Source organism: Peromyscus maniculatus, chromosome 3 (assembly GCF_049852395.1).
Source record: "Peromyscus maniculatus bairdii isolate BWxNUB_F1_BW_parent chromosome 3, HU_Pman_BW_mat_3.1, whole genome shotgun sequence".
NCBI lineage: Eukaryota > Metazoa > Chordata > Mammalia > Rodentia > Cricetidae > Peromyscus > Peromyscus maniculatus.
Window position 1 is genome coordinate 25458706 of NC_134854.1, and position 16929 is coordinate 25475634.

General features: G+C 42.5%; 1 protein-coding gene across 2 annotated transcripts in view; it reads right to left on the reverse strand.

The window, feature by feature from the left end:
• Positions 1-8039, reverse strand: part of Pttg1ip2 (PTTG1IP family member 2) — a 50734-nt gene extending 42695 nt beyond the window's left edge. For both annotated transcript variants that reach the window (XM_076566275.1, XM_042272737.2), the window contains exon 1: positions 7786-8039. In XM_076566275.1, the coding sequence (XP_076422390.1) occupies positions 7786-7936 (151 nt within the window). In that variant the 5' untranslated portion in view covers positions 7937-8039. The remainder of the gene's footprint in view (positions 1-7785) is intronic.
• Between the last annotated feature and the right edge of the window lie 8890 nt (positions 8040-16929).

Genomic DNA, 16929 nt, shown 5'->3' on the forward strand with positions numbered 1-16929 from the left:
ATTTACCAATCTTACAGCTGCCCCCCAACACCACCACAGTGACAAGCACCTTGATAGCTCATTAATAAGTTTCCTGTGAAAAATACAGACAGATGTGCCTCGTTCACAGGCTTCATAGTGCAGGATTAACGGGTTTCAGATGAAACTCAAAGGTTCAGAGTTTTTAATTTTTCTCTGGTTGTCTTCTAAAAATGTCCATGCCCTTTAACCCAAAGCCATAGCCTTTTGCTATGACACCAAGATGTAAGTCTGTTCCAGCTCTCTTACAGACACCTGCAGGTTCCTGTGGAAAGTTCTGCTACTGTATCAAGAAATCTGGTGTTATATTTAGGAAGTGATCTCCTGTGCCAATGCGTTCAAGAGTGCTTCCTACTTCCTCTTCTATCAAGGTCAGTGTAGCTGGATTTATGTTTAGGTCTTTGATCCACTTGGACTTGAGTTTTGTGCATGGTGACAGATATGGATCTATTTGTAATCTTTTACATATTGGCATCCAGTTATGCCAGCACCACTCACCAGTACTCACTCATAAGTGGATTCTAGATATAAAGCAAAGAACAATCAGACTGCAACCCACAGAACCAGGGAGGCTATAAAGCAGGGGGGACCTTAGGATGACTGTGGCTTGTAATAAGTTTTGGTTTTACTCAATTACTGGGCAAGCCTCGATGAAACATTTCACTATTAGGATTTATACTGTATCAAGCTGATAATAGATAGATAGATAGATAGATAGATAGATAGATAGATAGATAGATAAACAAATAGGGAAAAATTAAATAAAAAAAAATCTGGTCTGATGAAAACAGTCTCCAGAGCCCATTTTGACCCCACCCATTTTCAAACATACTTTGTAGTTTCGCCCCTCCTGCCTGGACCAAGGTCAACCCACAGGGGGTCCTCCTGATAGCCAGCCCCTGCACCAGCTCAGGGGATGCCAACCAGGTGAATACTGGCAGGTTGATTTCACCCACATTCCTGCTCATAAAGAGGCTCCATATCTCTTAACTCTTACTGACACCTTTACAGAGTGGATGCATTTCCACCTCCAGAGAAACAGTTCTTGTGCTCCTGATTTGGTGTACCATTCCCCTAAGCTCCTGGAACCTCACTGCTGATGCCACCACTCCAGACTAAAGGGCATGTCTGCTCTCGTGTCTCACTCATTCACCCTTGCCTCTTCTATACAACCAGGACACTTCCCTGTTCCGTTCTTTCTGGCAGTTATCACTCTTCTTATGGCTAGCCCCACTCATGGGGCCGATGATAACAATCTATTTTTTTTTCTCCTAGCCACCTGCCTTCTCAGCTCCCTCGGGGAACAGACCAGAGGACTCCACAAAGACAGCTAACTGAAAGCTTCTTCCTTCACACCTCCCACTGTGTGTGACCTCTACCAGACTTCATCCCAACTCAGCAGGAAGCAGTCTCAAGAATTTGGCTCCCTCATCCCCCCCATTTGCTATCCATAACTTACCTTTTTATAATCAAAAAGGGAAGAATGTTAGCATTCAGACCCACTTCTTGGAATCCTGGCCAATAAACAGATAAAAACCTGGCCTGCCCAGTGCCCTGATGTCATCTTATATAAAGCCCACTTTAAGAGAAAACTCCTCTTGCCCCTCCTCCCCACTCTTTCTCTCTATTCCCACAAGGTGTGCACCTTCTCTCTCTCCCTCTCTCCCTTCCCTCCCTTCCCTCCTCCCTTCCCCCAATAAACTTTGCACATGGATGCCATGTCTGCATGGTGTAACTTTTCACTGGTCCACACTGCAGCCTGCAGCCACATCTGCATGGCATGTCTCCCTCATGCACCAGGGCACCTTGGCCCAACCTACCAAGGCCTCCTATGTGCTGTATCATAACAACCAGGCCCAATGTCCCTCCCTCTGCCTCCTGCTTGTAGATCAGCTGCTGATACAGCCTCAGCTATGGCTCCTGCCATGCCTGCCTGCCTGCTGCCATGCTCCCCACCATGACGGTCATAGACTCACCCTCTGAAACTGCCAGCAAGTCCCCTAACTAAATGCTTTCTTCTATAAGTTTGCTTAGTTACGCTGTCTCTTTACAGCAATAGAGCAGTGACTAAGACACTCCATCATTACAATTTAATCCCCAACTCATTTCCTCTAGTTTCTGGAAAAATATGAGATGGTATTATCCAATGTTGATTAGGCAGCTCTTAAAAAACAACTTCCGAAAGATGATCAAAGTAAGCAAATTGTCAATATTGCCATATAGTTAATATAGCACACTTTAAAAATAGTTTGCCGGGCGGTGGTGGTGCATGCCTTTAATCCCAGCACTCGGGAGGCAGAGGCAGGCGGATCTCTGTGAGTTTGAGGCCAGCCTGGGCTACCAAGTGAGTTCCAGGAAAGGCACAAAGCTACACAGAGAAACCCTGTCTCGAAAAACCAAAAAAAAAAAAAAAATAGTTTAGTAACTCCTTTGATGTCAGACAGGTTTACAAAGACATTGCTGGCTAATTCATTAATCCTTTATTTAAAAAAGAAACCTGCAATTCTTCGTCCTCTTTTGCCACAAAATTTAAAAAACTCCTCCCAGATGGAGATTTTTTTTCTTTTGTAGAAAAGTGATAGTGTAATAGTATCACTAATATTTGAAAGTTCTAGAATGAAAACTGTGAGTTCAAATTCAAAAACTTCCTTTTGATGGCTCATGTTTTTACTCTAATGGCTTCTGAAAAAAAGAGTTTATATCTGATGTTCATATTTTGTGATACAGGAATAGTAAGTCATTCTACCTATTATATTGTGGTAGAATTCATAGGTTTATTTAATTTCAGATTAATTAGATACAGAGCTCACCTGGCTGGGGGAAAAAACCTTACAGTTCAGCTTTCAAATTAAATCCTGTTGATCATTGGTTCTTTTCCTGCCCCTGGAGAATGTTAAAACTCCTGCAGGAACACTAAGACAATGAAAGGTAAAGCAAATAGAAAAAATTCTATGGCTTCAAGAATGTCCAAGATGCTGCTCCAGGCTTATTTCAGGAGGAATGACCTGGCCACTGTTGTCCGTAGTACAGATCACACAAAGAAGCTGGGGCCAGCAAGCTGGGCTCAGTGAGTAAAGGCGCGTGCCTTGTGAGCCCAAGTGCCTGAGTTCAAGGCCACGTGAAGGCGGAAGGAGAGAGCTGACTGCACAGGGCTGTTCTCTGACTCCACGGTGCACTGTGCAGGGGTCGGCCTGTAGTTACACACTATACCCACAATAGCGATAAATAAAGCTAAATAAGCTTCAAAAACTAAGAAACCAAAATTAATGTATTATTTTGAACTGAACTCCAGATTTTCCCAGAATTTCACTGTCTTTTTATCCTAATGTCTTATTTGTGCTTCAAGGTCTTACGGGATTCCATATTGCCTTCCGTCATCTTGTGTCCTCTATCTGCAACAGGGCTTAATGTTTGTCCTTGTCATGACCTGGACGTTTTTGATGAGTGTGGATCAGCATTTTATGGTACACCCATCAATTTGTGTTTGCATTTCTAAGTGTGTGTGTGTGCAGGTTCACATATACCAAGGACATGTGTGGCTCTCAGAGGACAGTCTCCAGTGTTGGTTCTCACATTCTGCCTTGTTTTGAAGCAAGTCTCTTGTTTACCACTGCATATGCCAAGTTAACTGGTCACGAGCTTCCGGGAATTAACATGTCTGTCTTCCCTCTTGCCACAGATGGGGATGACAGATGTGTGTTACATCTGGCTTTACATGGTTTCTGGGCATATGACCCTGGCCTTCAACCTTGGGGGTCAGGAGCTTTCTTCACTGTACCATCTTCCAAGCCCCAGCCTGGCTTTATATTTGTTTCCTGTGTTTATTTCCTTCCATGCAATCACATGTTTCATGACTTCTGGAACATCACTCTTTCCTAGTTTTTGTGGAATATCGCTGGTCACTTCTCTCTACAACATCCAGAATGTTGCTGACCCAGAAAATCTCATCTTCTTCTATGAGGGATATAATTACAATGTCTACAGACATCTGGCATCAATATAACTAACTTCTTTTAGGGTTTCTATTGCTGTGAAGAGACACCATGACCACAGCAACTCTTATGAAGGAAAACATTTCATTGGTGTGGCTTACAGATCAGAGGTTCAGTCTATTATCATCATGATGGGGCACAGTGGCATGTAGGCAGACATGGTGCTGGAGAAATAGCTGACAGTCTTACATTTTGCAATAGGAAATGGTCTCACTGGGCAGCATCTTGAGCATATATGAGACCTCAAGGCCCTCCCTGACAGTGACATACTTCCTCTAACAAGGCCACACCTATTCCAATAAAGCCATACGTCCTAACAGTGCCACTCCCTATGAGCTTATGGAGACTAATTACATTCAAATTACCACAAATTTCCTTTTTGTTGCTATTATAGTAAATAAATTACAAATAAAGTTACTTAGGGAAGAAATTCTTTTCAAGGACAGCTAAGAGAAAAAAAGATAAACAAAATTCTAGTCACTAAATTCCTAGCTACTAAGACCATGAAACCTTGATAAGCTAAGAGACATTCCAAGATGTGTAGCTCATTTCGGCCGCTGCTCTGGAACATGTGAGTATCTAGTATGCTTATGAGCTACAGCGGTTGTCACAATGCTGATAGGGGAGCCTTATTTGAACTATAAATACCTTCTGTTGTTTGTTGACCCCAAAGGCCTTCCAGATTGAAAGAACTCAAGGAGTTCTAACAATTCTATAATAATTTCCCTGCTCTCTCTCCTGAGATCTTGAAGGCAAGGCTGCTTGCTTAGACTTGTGAACTTCAAAGACAAACTTTTTCTTTAATAAAAAGAGTATAATTTACAACCTCATGTTGTTGATGTGGATATTGTTCTGTATGCCGTGAATGTGCTGTTCTGATTTGTTAATAAAAAAAATGCTGATTGGCCAGTAGCCAGGCAGGAAGTATAGGCAAGACAAGGAGAGAAGGGGATTGTGGGAAGAGTCAAGAGTTGCCAGACAGACACAGGAAGCAAGATGTAAAGACAGAACTGAGAAAAGGTAAAGACAGAACTGAGGAAAGGTACCAAGCCACATGGCTAAACATAAATAAGAATTATGGATTAATTTAAATGTAAGAGCTAGTCAGTAATAAGCCTGAGCTAAGGGCTGTACAGTTTGTAAATAACATAAGCTTCTGTGTGTTTACTTGGGTCCAAGCAGCTGTGGAACTGGCAGGTAAGAGAGATTTGTCCTGACCACCGGCAGGCTGGGACACAGGAAAACTTCTAGCTACATCCACTTAATATTCCAAGATTGAATTCCTTCATAGAACTCTTTTCTATTTTCCCCATTAGTGTTTTTATAACACTATAAGGGATCTTACTCCTAAACTTGGAAGCTAAAATGAGGACAACTGTACTATAACACCTGATAGCTCCAGACCTACCAACAGCAATCCAAGGAACCTGACAAATGCTTACAGAAAATGTTTTGTGCTTTCTAGAGCACAGCAGTTCCAGGCTAAGTTTTTTGGGATGCAGGGATTCCAGCCAACCACTAGATATACAGGGCTATTCTGAGAGGATGCTATGATGAACCAGCCTGCCTCCATCCTAGGCTTAAAAGCCATCTTATAGTAAAGACAAATAGGGTTCTTTCGTATGTCTGATTAAATCTCTGTTTCTCGAAGACTGGACTATGTCCCACCTGTAACCTTAACTATGAATCATCTGTGCTGCCTGTTCCAGGAAATGGCAACCACACCTTTGTTTCAAATGGTTATTATGTCCACCAGTTGTTATGACCACCTTGCAACCACGTCTTTGATTCAGGGAGTTGTTATGACTAACTTGTTATTCTTACATTCTGCTTCTATAACCCCATCTATGTGTCCACCAAATGCTCCATTTGGAAATCCCCTACCCCTGAGCTATAAAAACCTTGTCTTCCTCGAGTCCAATCCTGACCTCTTGAACTCCACCTTAGAGGGAGGCAGCCCATGTACACGAATAGCTTGCTTTAATTAATTGCTTGCTTTAATTAATTTGGCCGTGATGATTTGAGTCAGTGATCTTTCTCCTCACATCTTTGGGATTAACAGTTATGGCCTTCATAGGCAGGGATCATGTATAGTATATAGAAGTAGTTATAAAAGGCAAGTCATCATTTTTCAGCTCCCCGAAAAGATTTTTGAGATGACAGCTCTGAGGCATGATTTGAGGCAAGGGAATGGGGCAGACAATGAGATTCAGAAGGCCTTTGCAAAGGCTGCAAAATTAGCATATGAAAAGAACAACTTTGTCAAAACTGAAGGCCAGGAGAGCTTCCCACTAACCCTCATCCTTACCTCCCACCGCAGAGACCAAGGCCACCTAGAGTGGCAGAGGTGGCACTCTAGGGTGTCTAGTTCATCACAACACTAAAACACAGGCCCCTGCACGGGGACTTAGGAAGCTAATGAGACATGAAGCACGTGGAGTTGCAGAACTGCAATGGAAGAGCAATTTTAGAAAATTTCACACTATGCTGATGACCCCCAAAGTGTGTGCTAGCTGCTGTAAACACACCAGCTGTTTGGGGCTCTAAGTGCATCTTTCCTTAATACACTAACTGCCCCTGCTTCTGCTGGAAAAAATTCTCTCTTCCAACATTGTGCTTGACCTGTTGATTCCTCATATAAACATGTAATCTATCTGATATCCTTTTTTAAAAACATATCCTTTACTGTATCAATTTAAAAATATATTCTAGGTAAATAAAAGTTCATTAATATGTCATCGTGGTTTATTGTACTGAATGTAAACATAAAATACCACCAGCTCCTCTGCTTGATTTTTAACTTGAAATCTCTCTTATTTAATATTAATATTACTACATTTGCCTTCTTCAGTAGCATGTGCAAAGAATTTGCTTAGGCTCAAGAACTGTTTTATTCATATTTAAAAGGAAAAGGAAACAGCAAAACAAAACCCAGGGAAGGCAAGCTGTAAAACTCAGTAGCTATATTTAAAAAGGGGGCAATGGAGAAAAGCATGAGCAAAGCCATGCTGTGTGAGCTGGCGTGGAGGTCAGATACATGGAGGATAAATAGCCTCATGGTGAGAAGGGGACCCAAAATGTTGGAGAAGCCCAACGTATTAGAGAAAGCATGCTTAGAAAAGAGAAAAGAAAGACAAAGTCAGGTAAGTGGTCAGACTCACGGTGGCAGCTGGGTGCGCTACTGTCCTAGGGGCAGGTATTCTGGAAGGGGAGAACACATCCCCTCAGGAAAAGACCAGGTAATCCACCTGTCTCTCCAGCTTGGCTTCCAAGGGTTGGCCCTTTGGCCTGGCAGTTGACCTCCTCAGATGGAATGCTAGGCCTCCACTCAAGCTAGAAATTCCGGTCTTTTGACCAGAAGGAGTTTTATCTTAGTCCAACTTCCCCGCTCCTCTAACATGGCTCCCTCTGAAGAGGTAACCCTAAAATCATTTAAGAACCAGAGCAGGTTTGAAAGCCTGGCATCTCTGGCGTCTCTGGCCCCGGCAATGAGGGAGCCGCCAGGAAGCCGAAGCTGGTCACTTTTCTTTGGGGTCTTTTTATACTAAACTGCGTAGCCAGTTTCTACCTCCAGTTCTCATCAATACAACTGAAGCAGTGGAAACAAAAGAGGTCCAATTTTAACTAGATTTCCTCACCAAGAACCTTTAAAAATGTCTTCCCACCATCACCACCAAATAGCAAATCTTGAGATGGACGATTGAGGCAGTCCGGATGTCCCTGAAGCCAATGGGGCACTGCCATAGCATCCTGTGTGGTGTCACAGGTCACTCACCCGTTTCAACGTGTTTTGTTTTTAACTTCAGGTTCCAGTGATGGTGGGTTTTAGTGAATTTATGGTCGGAGAAGCTGATAAACATCTGGATGAGAGCTAGCGAGAGGAACACGGGCAGAAGGATCTGGCCCCACACCCTCCACCAGCACATGGCTCCTCTAGCCCTCCAGGCACTGGACTAGGCAGGATGATCCTGCTCAGGGACCCCGCCCAGCCCTGGGCCCTAGGCCCTCCTGTTCTGACCCTTGCACGCCAGCATAATTAGCAGAACCTTAGAATGTTCAGGCTAGAATGAGAACGCTGAGACCGCTCTCCTGGTGCGCACCAGTCTCAAGCCCTGGGCGCCACAGGAGGCTTTGTCCACTGGACTTAATGACAGTCTCTTTCTCCGCCGCCCCCCACCCTGCCCCCCTGCCCCTGAAGCCTATTGCTTTTTCCGTTATGCTGTTGATTTTTGATAAAAGTACGAGGATTTAATTTCCATCGTCTGTAGCATATAAATAATTGGACGTTCTGGAGAGCACGCCTCCGATGTAAATGAATCTCCACTCTCATGTCTCTCAGGATGGTAGGTACACAGCACGCAGTGAAGCTCAGGGTCTGAAAACCCCAGTCCTGCCCTTGACTTGGCTGGGAACTGCTGATATGCTCTAAGGCAGTTGCCCACTGTGTGGGGTGGTTTAGGTAGCATACAGATGAACCTCTCTTATTTTCATAATCATTTTCTTTAGTAGTTATAAGATATAGGGCAGCGATGTAAACTTGCCTTTTAAAATAAATCTGTTTTAAAAAAAAATCAGCTTTCAGCCTATGGTATGGTGGTGGCGCACGCCTTTAATCCCAGCATTAGGAGGCAGAGGCAGGCGGATCTCTGTAGCGAGTTCCAGGAGCGGCTCCAAAGCTACACAGAGAAACCCTGTCTCGAAAAAAAAAAAAAATTAACTTTCAGAAATACAATAGTTGTACCCAGAGGACATGGCAAGAGCTGGGAAGGTGGCCCCAGCACGACTGAAACCGGAGCGCTGCTGACGTGGGCGGGCAGAACCGCGGGCTGAGGGGAGAGACATGATGGAGAGTTCAGAGAGCTGTTGGCTGGGATAGAAAATGTGCTTTTACAAACGAGAGAAGCACAAAAGCAAATCGGGAAAACGAGCAGATAGGAGGCGCCCGTGGATAGAGAAGGAAGTCTGAATAATGAGTAAGTGCTGAGAAAAGATCATCCTGGTACTAGACAACTGGAAATCACAGTAGTAATGAGCATAATGTATCAATCCGGGAGCAAACATTTATAAAGGAAACTACCACAGCTAGTGAAGATGTGGGGAAATTTATCTTTGGCACAGCTGTGGACTGCTACCGCCTTTGGAAAACAACGTGGGCAAAGCTGCAAGAAATAAAAATACTTAAAAATAAGTATGTTCTGGGATATAGAATATAGATATAGACTATAACCTCAGTGAATGTGCTTCTTGATGAACATTAGCTCTTAAGACACAACTTGACATGGAGGTGAAGCATGAAATATTAGACCTGAGAAAAATCAAGGCTTGGAATTTTTCCTGGCTCAGGGGTAGGCAAATGATTTAAGTGTATCCGTTCCAAGACATTCTCAGAGCTTTTACAGAAGGTCGGGGCAAGGATGCATGGTTCCTCTGGTTTCAAACTTGGAAGCATTTGGTCTCCATGGCTGCTAAAAGCCAGCTTGACGTAGAGCATGGCTGTGAAACACCCATATCAAAGCATAAGTGACTGATGACCTCAGCTGTTGTGGCTCAGATTCCTCCACGTATTCATCCCAATGCTATGCTTCCTGCAAATTATTCAGTCAAGACTAAACATGGAAGGGATACTGATATGGAATGCCTTCGGTGGGAGATTTTGGCTTACAGACTCCCCATAAATCTAGTTGAAACTTTCTTGGAACTATGCGGTGCTCTGAACCACTGCCAACCAATTTCTCTCTTCCCCCCTTCACAGGTTAGAACTGTATGAGTGTTTGAAGACTCTTGCCTTCTGGAGCTTTCTTCCCTTTATCTTGTCCAACATTTCCCTAATGAATATCTCATACACACAATCCTATTTTGGCAGATGATTCTCAAAGGACCCAAACTAACGCAAAGGCTGGCGGAAGAGTTCTGGGAAATGGTGTTATGTTAGCCCACATGTTCAGCCTCACTCCGGACTCTGGTTACCTGGTTACTGTAGTCTTCTAGGAGTACTGTAGGAGGGTACCACAGGTTGGTCAGCTTGAACGACAGAATTTGTTGCCATTCTAGAGGCTGGAGTTCTAAGATCAAGGCGCCAGCAAGGTCGGCCTCTGCAGAGGCTTCTCTCTTTAAAATACTTGAGCAGCTCCTTCTGGCTACGTTCTCACAGCGTGTGTGTTTTTCTCTGAGCACACAAACCCCTAGCATCTCCTCTTCCCATAAGGACTAAGTATTCAAAGCTTAGGACACCACTTTTATGACCTCATTTATCCTTAATTAGCTCCAGAGTCCCTGTTTTCTAAATTGTCATCCTGGGGTCGAGGACTTCAACACACAAATCTGGAGGAAACACAATTCACACCTGATAGTTTGCCACAGTTTGAAGGATTTCTCTGTTGCCATACAGCTTACTGTTTTGTTCAGTGTATTCTCTGTCTTTCAAACTGATTCCTGACCCCTGCCCCACAATGCACAAATGCTATTTTCTCTCTTTTTCCCTGCGTCTCATGTAATCTCTGTTCTCGCCTTAGTCATAAGCAAATGTGTGCCCATCAAAGTAGTCTTCAAGCACTTCCTTAGATATTTGCATTTATCAGGTACAGAGTTAATATTGAAACATTTCAAAAGATGGAAATTGCCAACTGAAGAAATCCTGTTCATTAGCGTCTAAGTGTGTCTACTCACGCCACCTGTTGGTGGCAACAATAATGGCGTGCTTTTGGTTTTAGCAGTTTTGTTCCGGTCCATGGAGAGGATGTGCTGAAAGGGTAGAGGTGAAGCATCATCTCTGCTACTCTGTGTTGTTCCTTACCCCGCTGCATCAGAGGAACACAGTGGTGTGGCAGGAGTTACAAGGACAAAGGGCGGCGACACACTTAGGGTAGCAGTGAAAGGATGCCATTCTCGGGGACTCCGCGGGAGGCTGCTCTGCTGCATGAGAGCCATGGTCTTTAGTTTGTCTGATAGAACAGGGGAAATCCACATCACGATTCCCCTCCCACTGTCTTCCCAAAGCCAGAGGGGCAGAGAGACTCCGGCAATAACACCTGTAAGGGTAAGGAGGAGCAGAGGAGGATAAGAGACGGATTTGGAAGGTTAGCCAGTGATTTACCGGCATAACCAGAGCCATACCCCCTCCTACGTACACGTAAAAATCACTTTGTATTGTGTATATTTACTTTACATGCTTGGTGCCTATATTAACCTAGCTACCAAATGTCTCCTCTGTAAGGATAATACTGCCATACCCCATTATAGGAGGAACTCATAAATGAGTATTTTTTAAATAAATGAAAGATTTTCTATCTTCACAGCTGAAGGGAAAGGGTTAATGTGACCAGTTTCATGTTGTGTCTTAATGTTCATGAGTTTCTATCTCAAGTTCAACATGTTGAATTCCAATTTTGAACAATATATGTATCAGTAAAGCAAACAAGATAAATCCTCTGGCTTTCTGGTTGTTACTGTGTAAGGAGCAAATCTGAACACCATTTTCTAGGACTGCTTCCCTAACAGTTTGACTTTCAAACAAAAATATAAGCATATTTTAAAAAAATAAGCCTCCTATATTTATCTCTGATCTGGCTAAATGTCCACACAAAGGCTTTAAATGGAAGTGGAGAGTCACATTTATCTCTAAGGGCAGCACTAAGATCAACCCTAAATGCGTTCAAATGTAGCCTGACAGCTGAACTTTTAAATAAACAGCCTGTCAGAGGCCAGCAGATTAAAAAATCCCCATCTGCTACAGGTTAATAAGTGAGTATTGTTCCAGCCAGTGTCTGCATCTCTTCTAAAGACGCAGGAAAACTATGCTTGTGGTGACAGATGTCCATCCTTTACGCTGACCATTGTAAAAGTACTCACTAAACTGTAGAAGGTGCCCAGTAAGACACTTAAGACAAACAGACAAGTGTTCTCATCATGGCTGTCTAATTACCATGTTGACAGAATGACAGGGTCATATCAATCTTTTAGCAGTACTAGCAATCTCTAAACCTTGGAGCAGTTAGTTCTCCAAATGTCACAGTCCTTGTACATTCCTAATAAGGATGGGGAGAGCATAATGGAAATTATTGGTATTCTGTTGTTATAGAAAAAGGAATGTTTCTAGTCTACAAGACATTTCTGAGGGCACATGCATAGCATGAAAGGACATTTCAATGGAAAACACACACATTCTGGCTGGTGAATGTTGCTAAGTGCACCATTCAGCAAATGTTCCACTATATTGAGTTTCAGGCATTGGCTGAATTATATTATGGTGAGATTTGTGATTAAGGTATGCTAACTCAAAATGACAAGCCTAGGGCATTTAAAGCCTACATTGCGATGGAACCTGGCAGTGCAAAAACAGCTGCCTTAAGTCCGCTCCTCTAATATTTCAAAGGAAGAATATCAATGGATTTCTGATACCACATGTGCCAACTGCAGAAATTCTAGAACAGCGTGAGAGACCGTGGGTGAAAGGTCGCACTGCCTTATACAGATGGCACGTTTAATTATTAAAGAGCAATTTTCATCATCTAATCATTTCAGGCTTGAAATAAAAGGTCTTCTTGGGTATCCCAAAGTTTGTTGCAACCTAAACTCCACTCTCCAACTGAGGCCAGCGAGTAGCATATGTTATTTCATACCCTGACTTGATGGACATTCCCATGTGAGCTGAATTCGTTTTGCAGGCAGCCTCTAAAAGACATCTCATGGGAAAAAATGGAGGTCATATCTTTGGCAGGGAATTTTTAAATCAAATCTAAATCTTTGCTTCAGTCTCAAATCTGGCTCAAATTCCCCAGGAGGATGGCACCTCCTTTCATCAGCATTACTTGTGCTTCTGCTGGACAATTTCTCATCTAGCTTCAAAAATGTTTTGAAAAATAACCACTTTAAATTTTTGTCTACATACACACGTACAAAAAATAAATGCCATTACACTGCCTGGTGTGTGAGTGTCTCACTTTTCCTTCTGTGGTGATAAAAATACCCTGACAAAAGCAACTTCAAAAGAGAAAGTCAACTGTGGTTCACAGTTTAAGGTTCCAGTCCACCATGCCGGGGAAGTTCCCGCAGCAGCAGACAATGACGAAAGCTCATGCTCAGCTCACTCTCCCCTTCTTATACAGTCTAGGACCTGGGGAATGGTGCCAATGATGAAAGCTCATGCTCAGCTCACTCTCCCCTTCTTACACAGTCTAGGACCTGGGGAATGGTGCCAATGATGAAAGCTCATGCTCAGCTTACTCTCCCCTTCTTACACAGTCTAGGACCTGGGGAATGGTGCCAATGATGAAAGCTCATGCTCAGCTTACTCTCCCCTTCTTACACAGTCTAGGACCTGGGGAATGGTGCCAATGACGAAAGCTCATGCTCAGCTTACTCTCCCCTTCTTACACAGTCTAGGACCTGGGGGATGGTGTCACGCACAGTGGATGGGTCTTTCCACCTCAATTAACCTAGTAAAGACAGTCTAGCCCTGGGGAGAGGTCCACCTCCCAAGAGTTCTAGATCTCATCATCTTGACAATGAACTATCTCACACTCAGCAAGCGTGAGACAAGCTTGCTTCTCATTAAACGCATTCACACATTTGTATGCATGTGCTGGGTTTCACACCGATGTGATTTTAAAAAGAAAAGATAGAATAATTATACATATGGAATTATATGTATACATATATTATATAACCCTGACTTATGACAATTATGGGGCTGCTCTCTGAGCACTGAGAGGTGGTCAGAACAAACACCACAAAGGCAATGGGTCTTCGACCTTCATTTTTATCCTGTTACTCTTTTCAATGGGAGCAGATACAGTTGAACTAAAATGCTGATCTAGCTTGTATTGTTGATGAACGAAGAGAAGACCCCCATTTTCACCTGTTTATGCAGAAATTTGAATAAAAAGCCTTCTCATTCTGAAAAGCATGTCTCCAAAAGATCACTGGCATATGAAATTACAGCTATTCCCCATGTACGGTGACATATTTTTCTTAAAACAAGGTCAAGCATGTGCCTCCAGGTCTGTGACTCTGTAGTGTACCATCTGAAGTTGCACCAAACAATCCTTTGGAAATGAAATCTTTGGATGGTGGGCATGGATGGGGAAAGACACAACTATAACTATATCCCTTGGAAAAATTCAGGATGGGGAAGAAAATGAACCTGCATTGAACATAAATACCAGAGAGTAGTTTTAGCCTAGAAGTCAGATATCCAGTGAGCTTTTCATCCTGCAGATTGCAAGTCATGACAAGGAAAATGGCCATTTAAAAACACTTGCCTGGTGGTTCCAGATAATTACCCACATAGCAAATCCAAGGAAAGCTGCAAACAGTTCAGACTAATAAATGAGTTCATAAAGTTTCCTTGAGTACAAGGCATTAGAGAATCCTGTATATTAGCCACGAGGATTAGAAAATGTGGTTGGGACAGAATCCTATTTGTAGTATCACAGAAGCTAAAGGTCCAAAAACACTGGCTCTAACCAACATAAGTCTCAAAACAACTTTGGATGGAAAATAGATACAGAAATGATAAATTTGTCATTTAAAATAAATGCAAAATATTTTCTTTATGTGCTTGCGCAAATATGTGTGTGTGTGTGTGTGTGTGTGTGTGTGTGTGTGTGTGTGTGTGTGTGTAGTACATGCATGGAGATAAGACAATTTGCTACAGGGCTCAAACTCAGGCGTCAGGCCTGATGGCAAGTGACTTTACCGTCTGAGACATCTCAGCAGCCCAGCGCAAAAGCTTGTATTTAAAAAATGCTAAATTCAAAGGTATTATGCAAATATTTATTGATTAATATACAAAATGCAGATTGCTGTTTATCTCTGGCCAATGCAATGAAAGAATAGGATTTGAGACACAATTGTAGGAATTTTATTGCTTGGAAAATTTTAAGTAAGAATATATGGGAATGTGTTAAGGTGTATTTTGTAATAGGAGGGTGGAATCATTAGTATCTTTTTCCTCATTCTCTATAGTTTTATTTATATTTCATAAATATGTTTTTGAGTCCTATTGTTCATATAAGGAGCAGGAGAAAGATGTTCCTATGGTCTCTTCTTTAAGTTAGCGAATCATAATATGAAGTAAAATCAGTTTGAACATGTGTGTGCTTTTGGTGTTTTGTGGAAACTGCATCAGTACCTTGGCCAGTAAATTAAGTCATGCTTGAAACAAGCTGTAGCCACACATCTAGAGTTGGTAACGTGGCATTTGTGTAAATACTTCCTCTTATGGAGAAACTTGTCACTCAAGTTTTTACTCAATAGAGCCTGTTGTAGTGACTGTGGGCTCAGGAGAAAAATGTCACAAGTCCAGGCTCCAATTTTGCTGCTTGCCAATGCTGCAGAAGTTACTCTCTCATCTGAGCTCTAAAACAGCTCCTGGGAAATTCAGCTCCTGGGAAATGGAGGCAGGAGAACTGTAAGCTTGGGGCTAACTTGGGCTACATAGTGAGATCTTGTCATAACATAAACAAAACAAAACAAAACAAAAGAGATAGCCAAACATTCCTTATGTACAATGGGCAGAAAAAAAAAAAAAAAAAAACCCTGTCCATTAAAACTCATTATGTAAGACAGGTATGGTGGTGCATACTTTTAATTCCAGTATTTGGGAGGCAGAAACAGGAGGACGTCTGTGAGTTCTGAGTTCCAAACCAGCCTGGTCTACATAGCAAGTTCTAGGACATCTAGGAGTATAAAGAGAGACCCCTGTCTCAAACAATAACTACAACAACAACCTGTTCTGTACTCAAGGACAAGCTTGGATTTCTGATCTTGTCTCCACTTTTAAGGGCTAGGACTTCAGGCATGTACCACCAAGGCCAGTTCCATGCTGTGCTGAGGACAGAACCCAGGGCTTCATGCATGCTGGGGAGCATTCTGCAGCCTCAGCTACATCCCCAGCCTCCGAATCTAATCTAATAGAAAAGATCTGTGATTTAACACTTTTTTGTTGTCACTGTTTCTGCTTTTGTTTTTTATTCATGGCACCATCATCTACATAGCTCATACAGGTCTTAAACCTGTGCCCTCCCCTTCAACCCCAGAGTGCTGGAATTACAAGTGTGGGCCAACACACCCATGAGTATAGGAGTCCATTTTTTAAGGGTAAACTAGTTAACTGGGGTGGGGAAGGGAAAGAATGGAAGTGTCGGGTATTTGGAAAAGTACTATTTGAAATGAAAGCATCCCACAGAGATCTATGCATACAGATTAGGTACATAGTGATTTCTTTTTCTCCTTGTCTGGTCCCAAGTGTCACACATATTCACTGTACAGTACTTAGAAAATAGAGAACAGTACGACAGCAAACAAACTCAATCAGAACCTTCCACTCCAAAGTCACTGGTAACATTTTTGTTGTATATTCACCCTGTATTTTTTTCTTTACATAGATATTCTTTTGTTTTGTAAATCAGGCTACATTATTAATCCCTTTATAACTTGATTTGCAGCTAAGAAAGATCCTATTTCTTGTGTTGAGTTTTTTGTTATTGTAACAAAATATCTGAGATAGCCCACATCAAAGAGGAAAGGCTTGGCTCATGGAGGCACCAGTCCTGGGGTCAGGGGGCACACTGCTCTGAGGTCTGCTGCAAGACAGAGTATCAGGGCAGGGGTACATGCAAGGGGAATCTTCCTCACAACCAGAAGGAACCAAGAGAAGAAAAGGAATAGGTCTAGAGTCCTACTATAGCCTTTCAAGGCATGTCCACAATGCCCCAAGATCTTTTACTGTACTCCACTTCTTACATACTCCTCCTTACAGTGCCCAGTTGAGGACTGTGCCTTCATTTAACACATGGGCATTTGGGGTAGATACAAACACAAACCATCACATCTCTCCATATTATAAAATGTTCTTCAAAAAACAATTTTTATAATATAAGTAATGCATGCTCATAATAATATGTTCAAATAGTAGAGA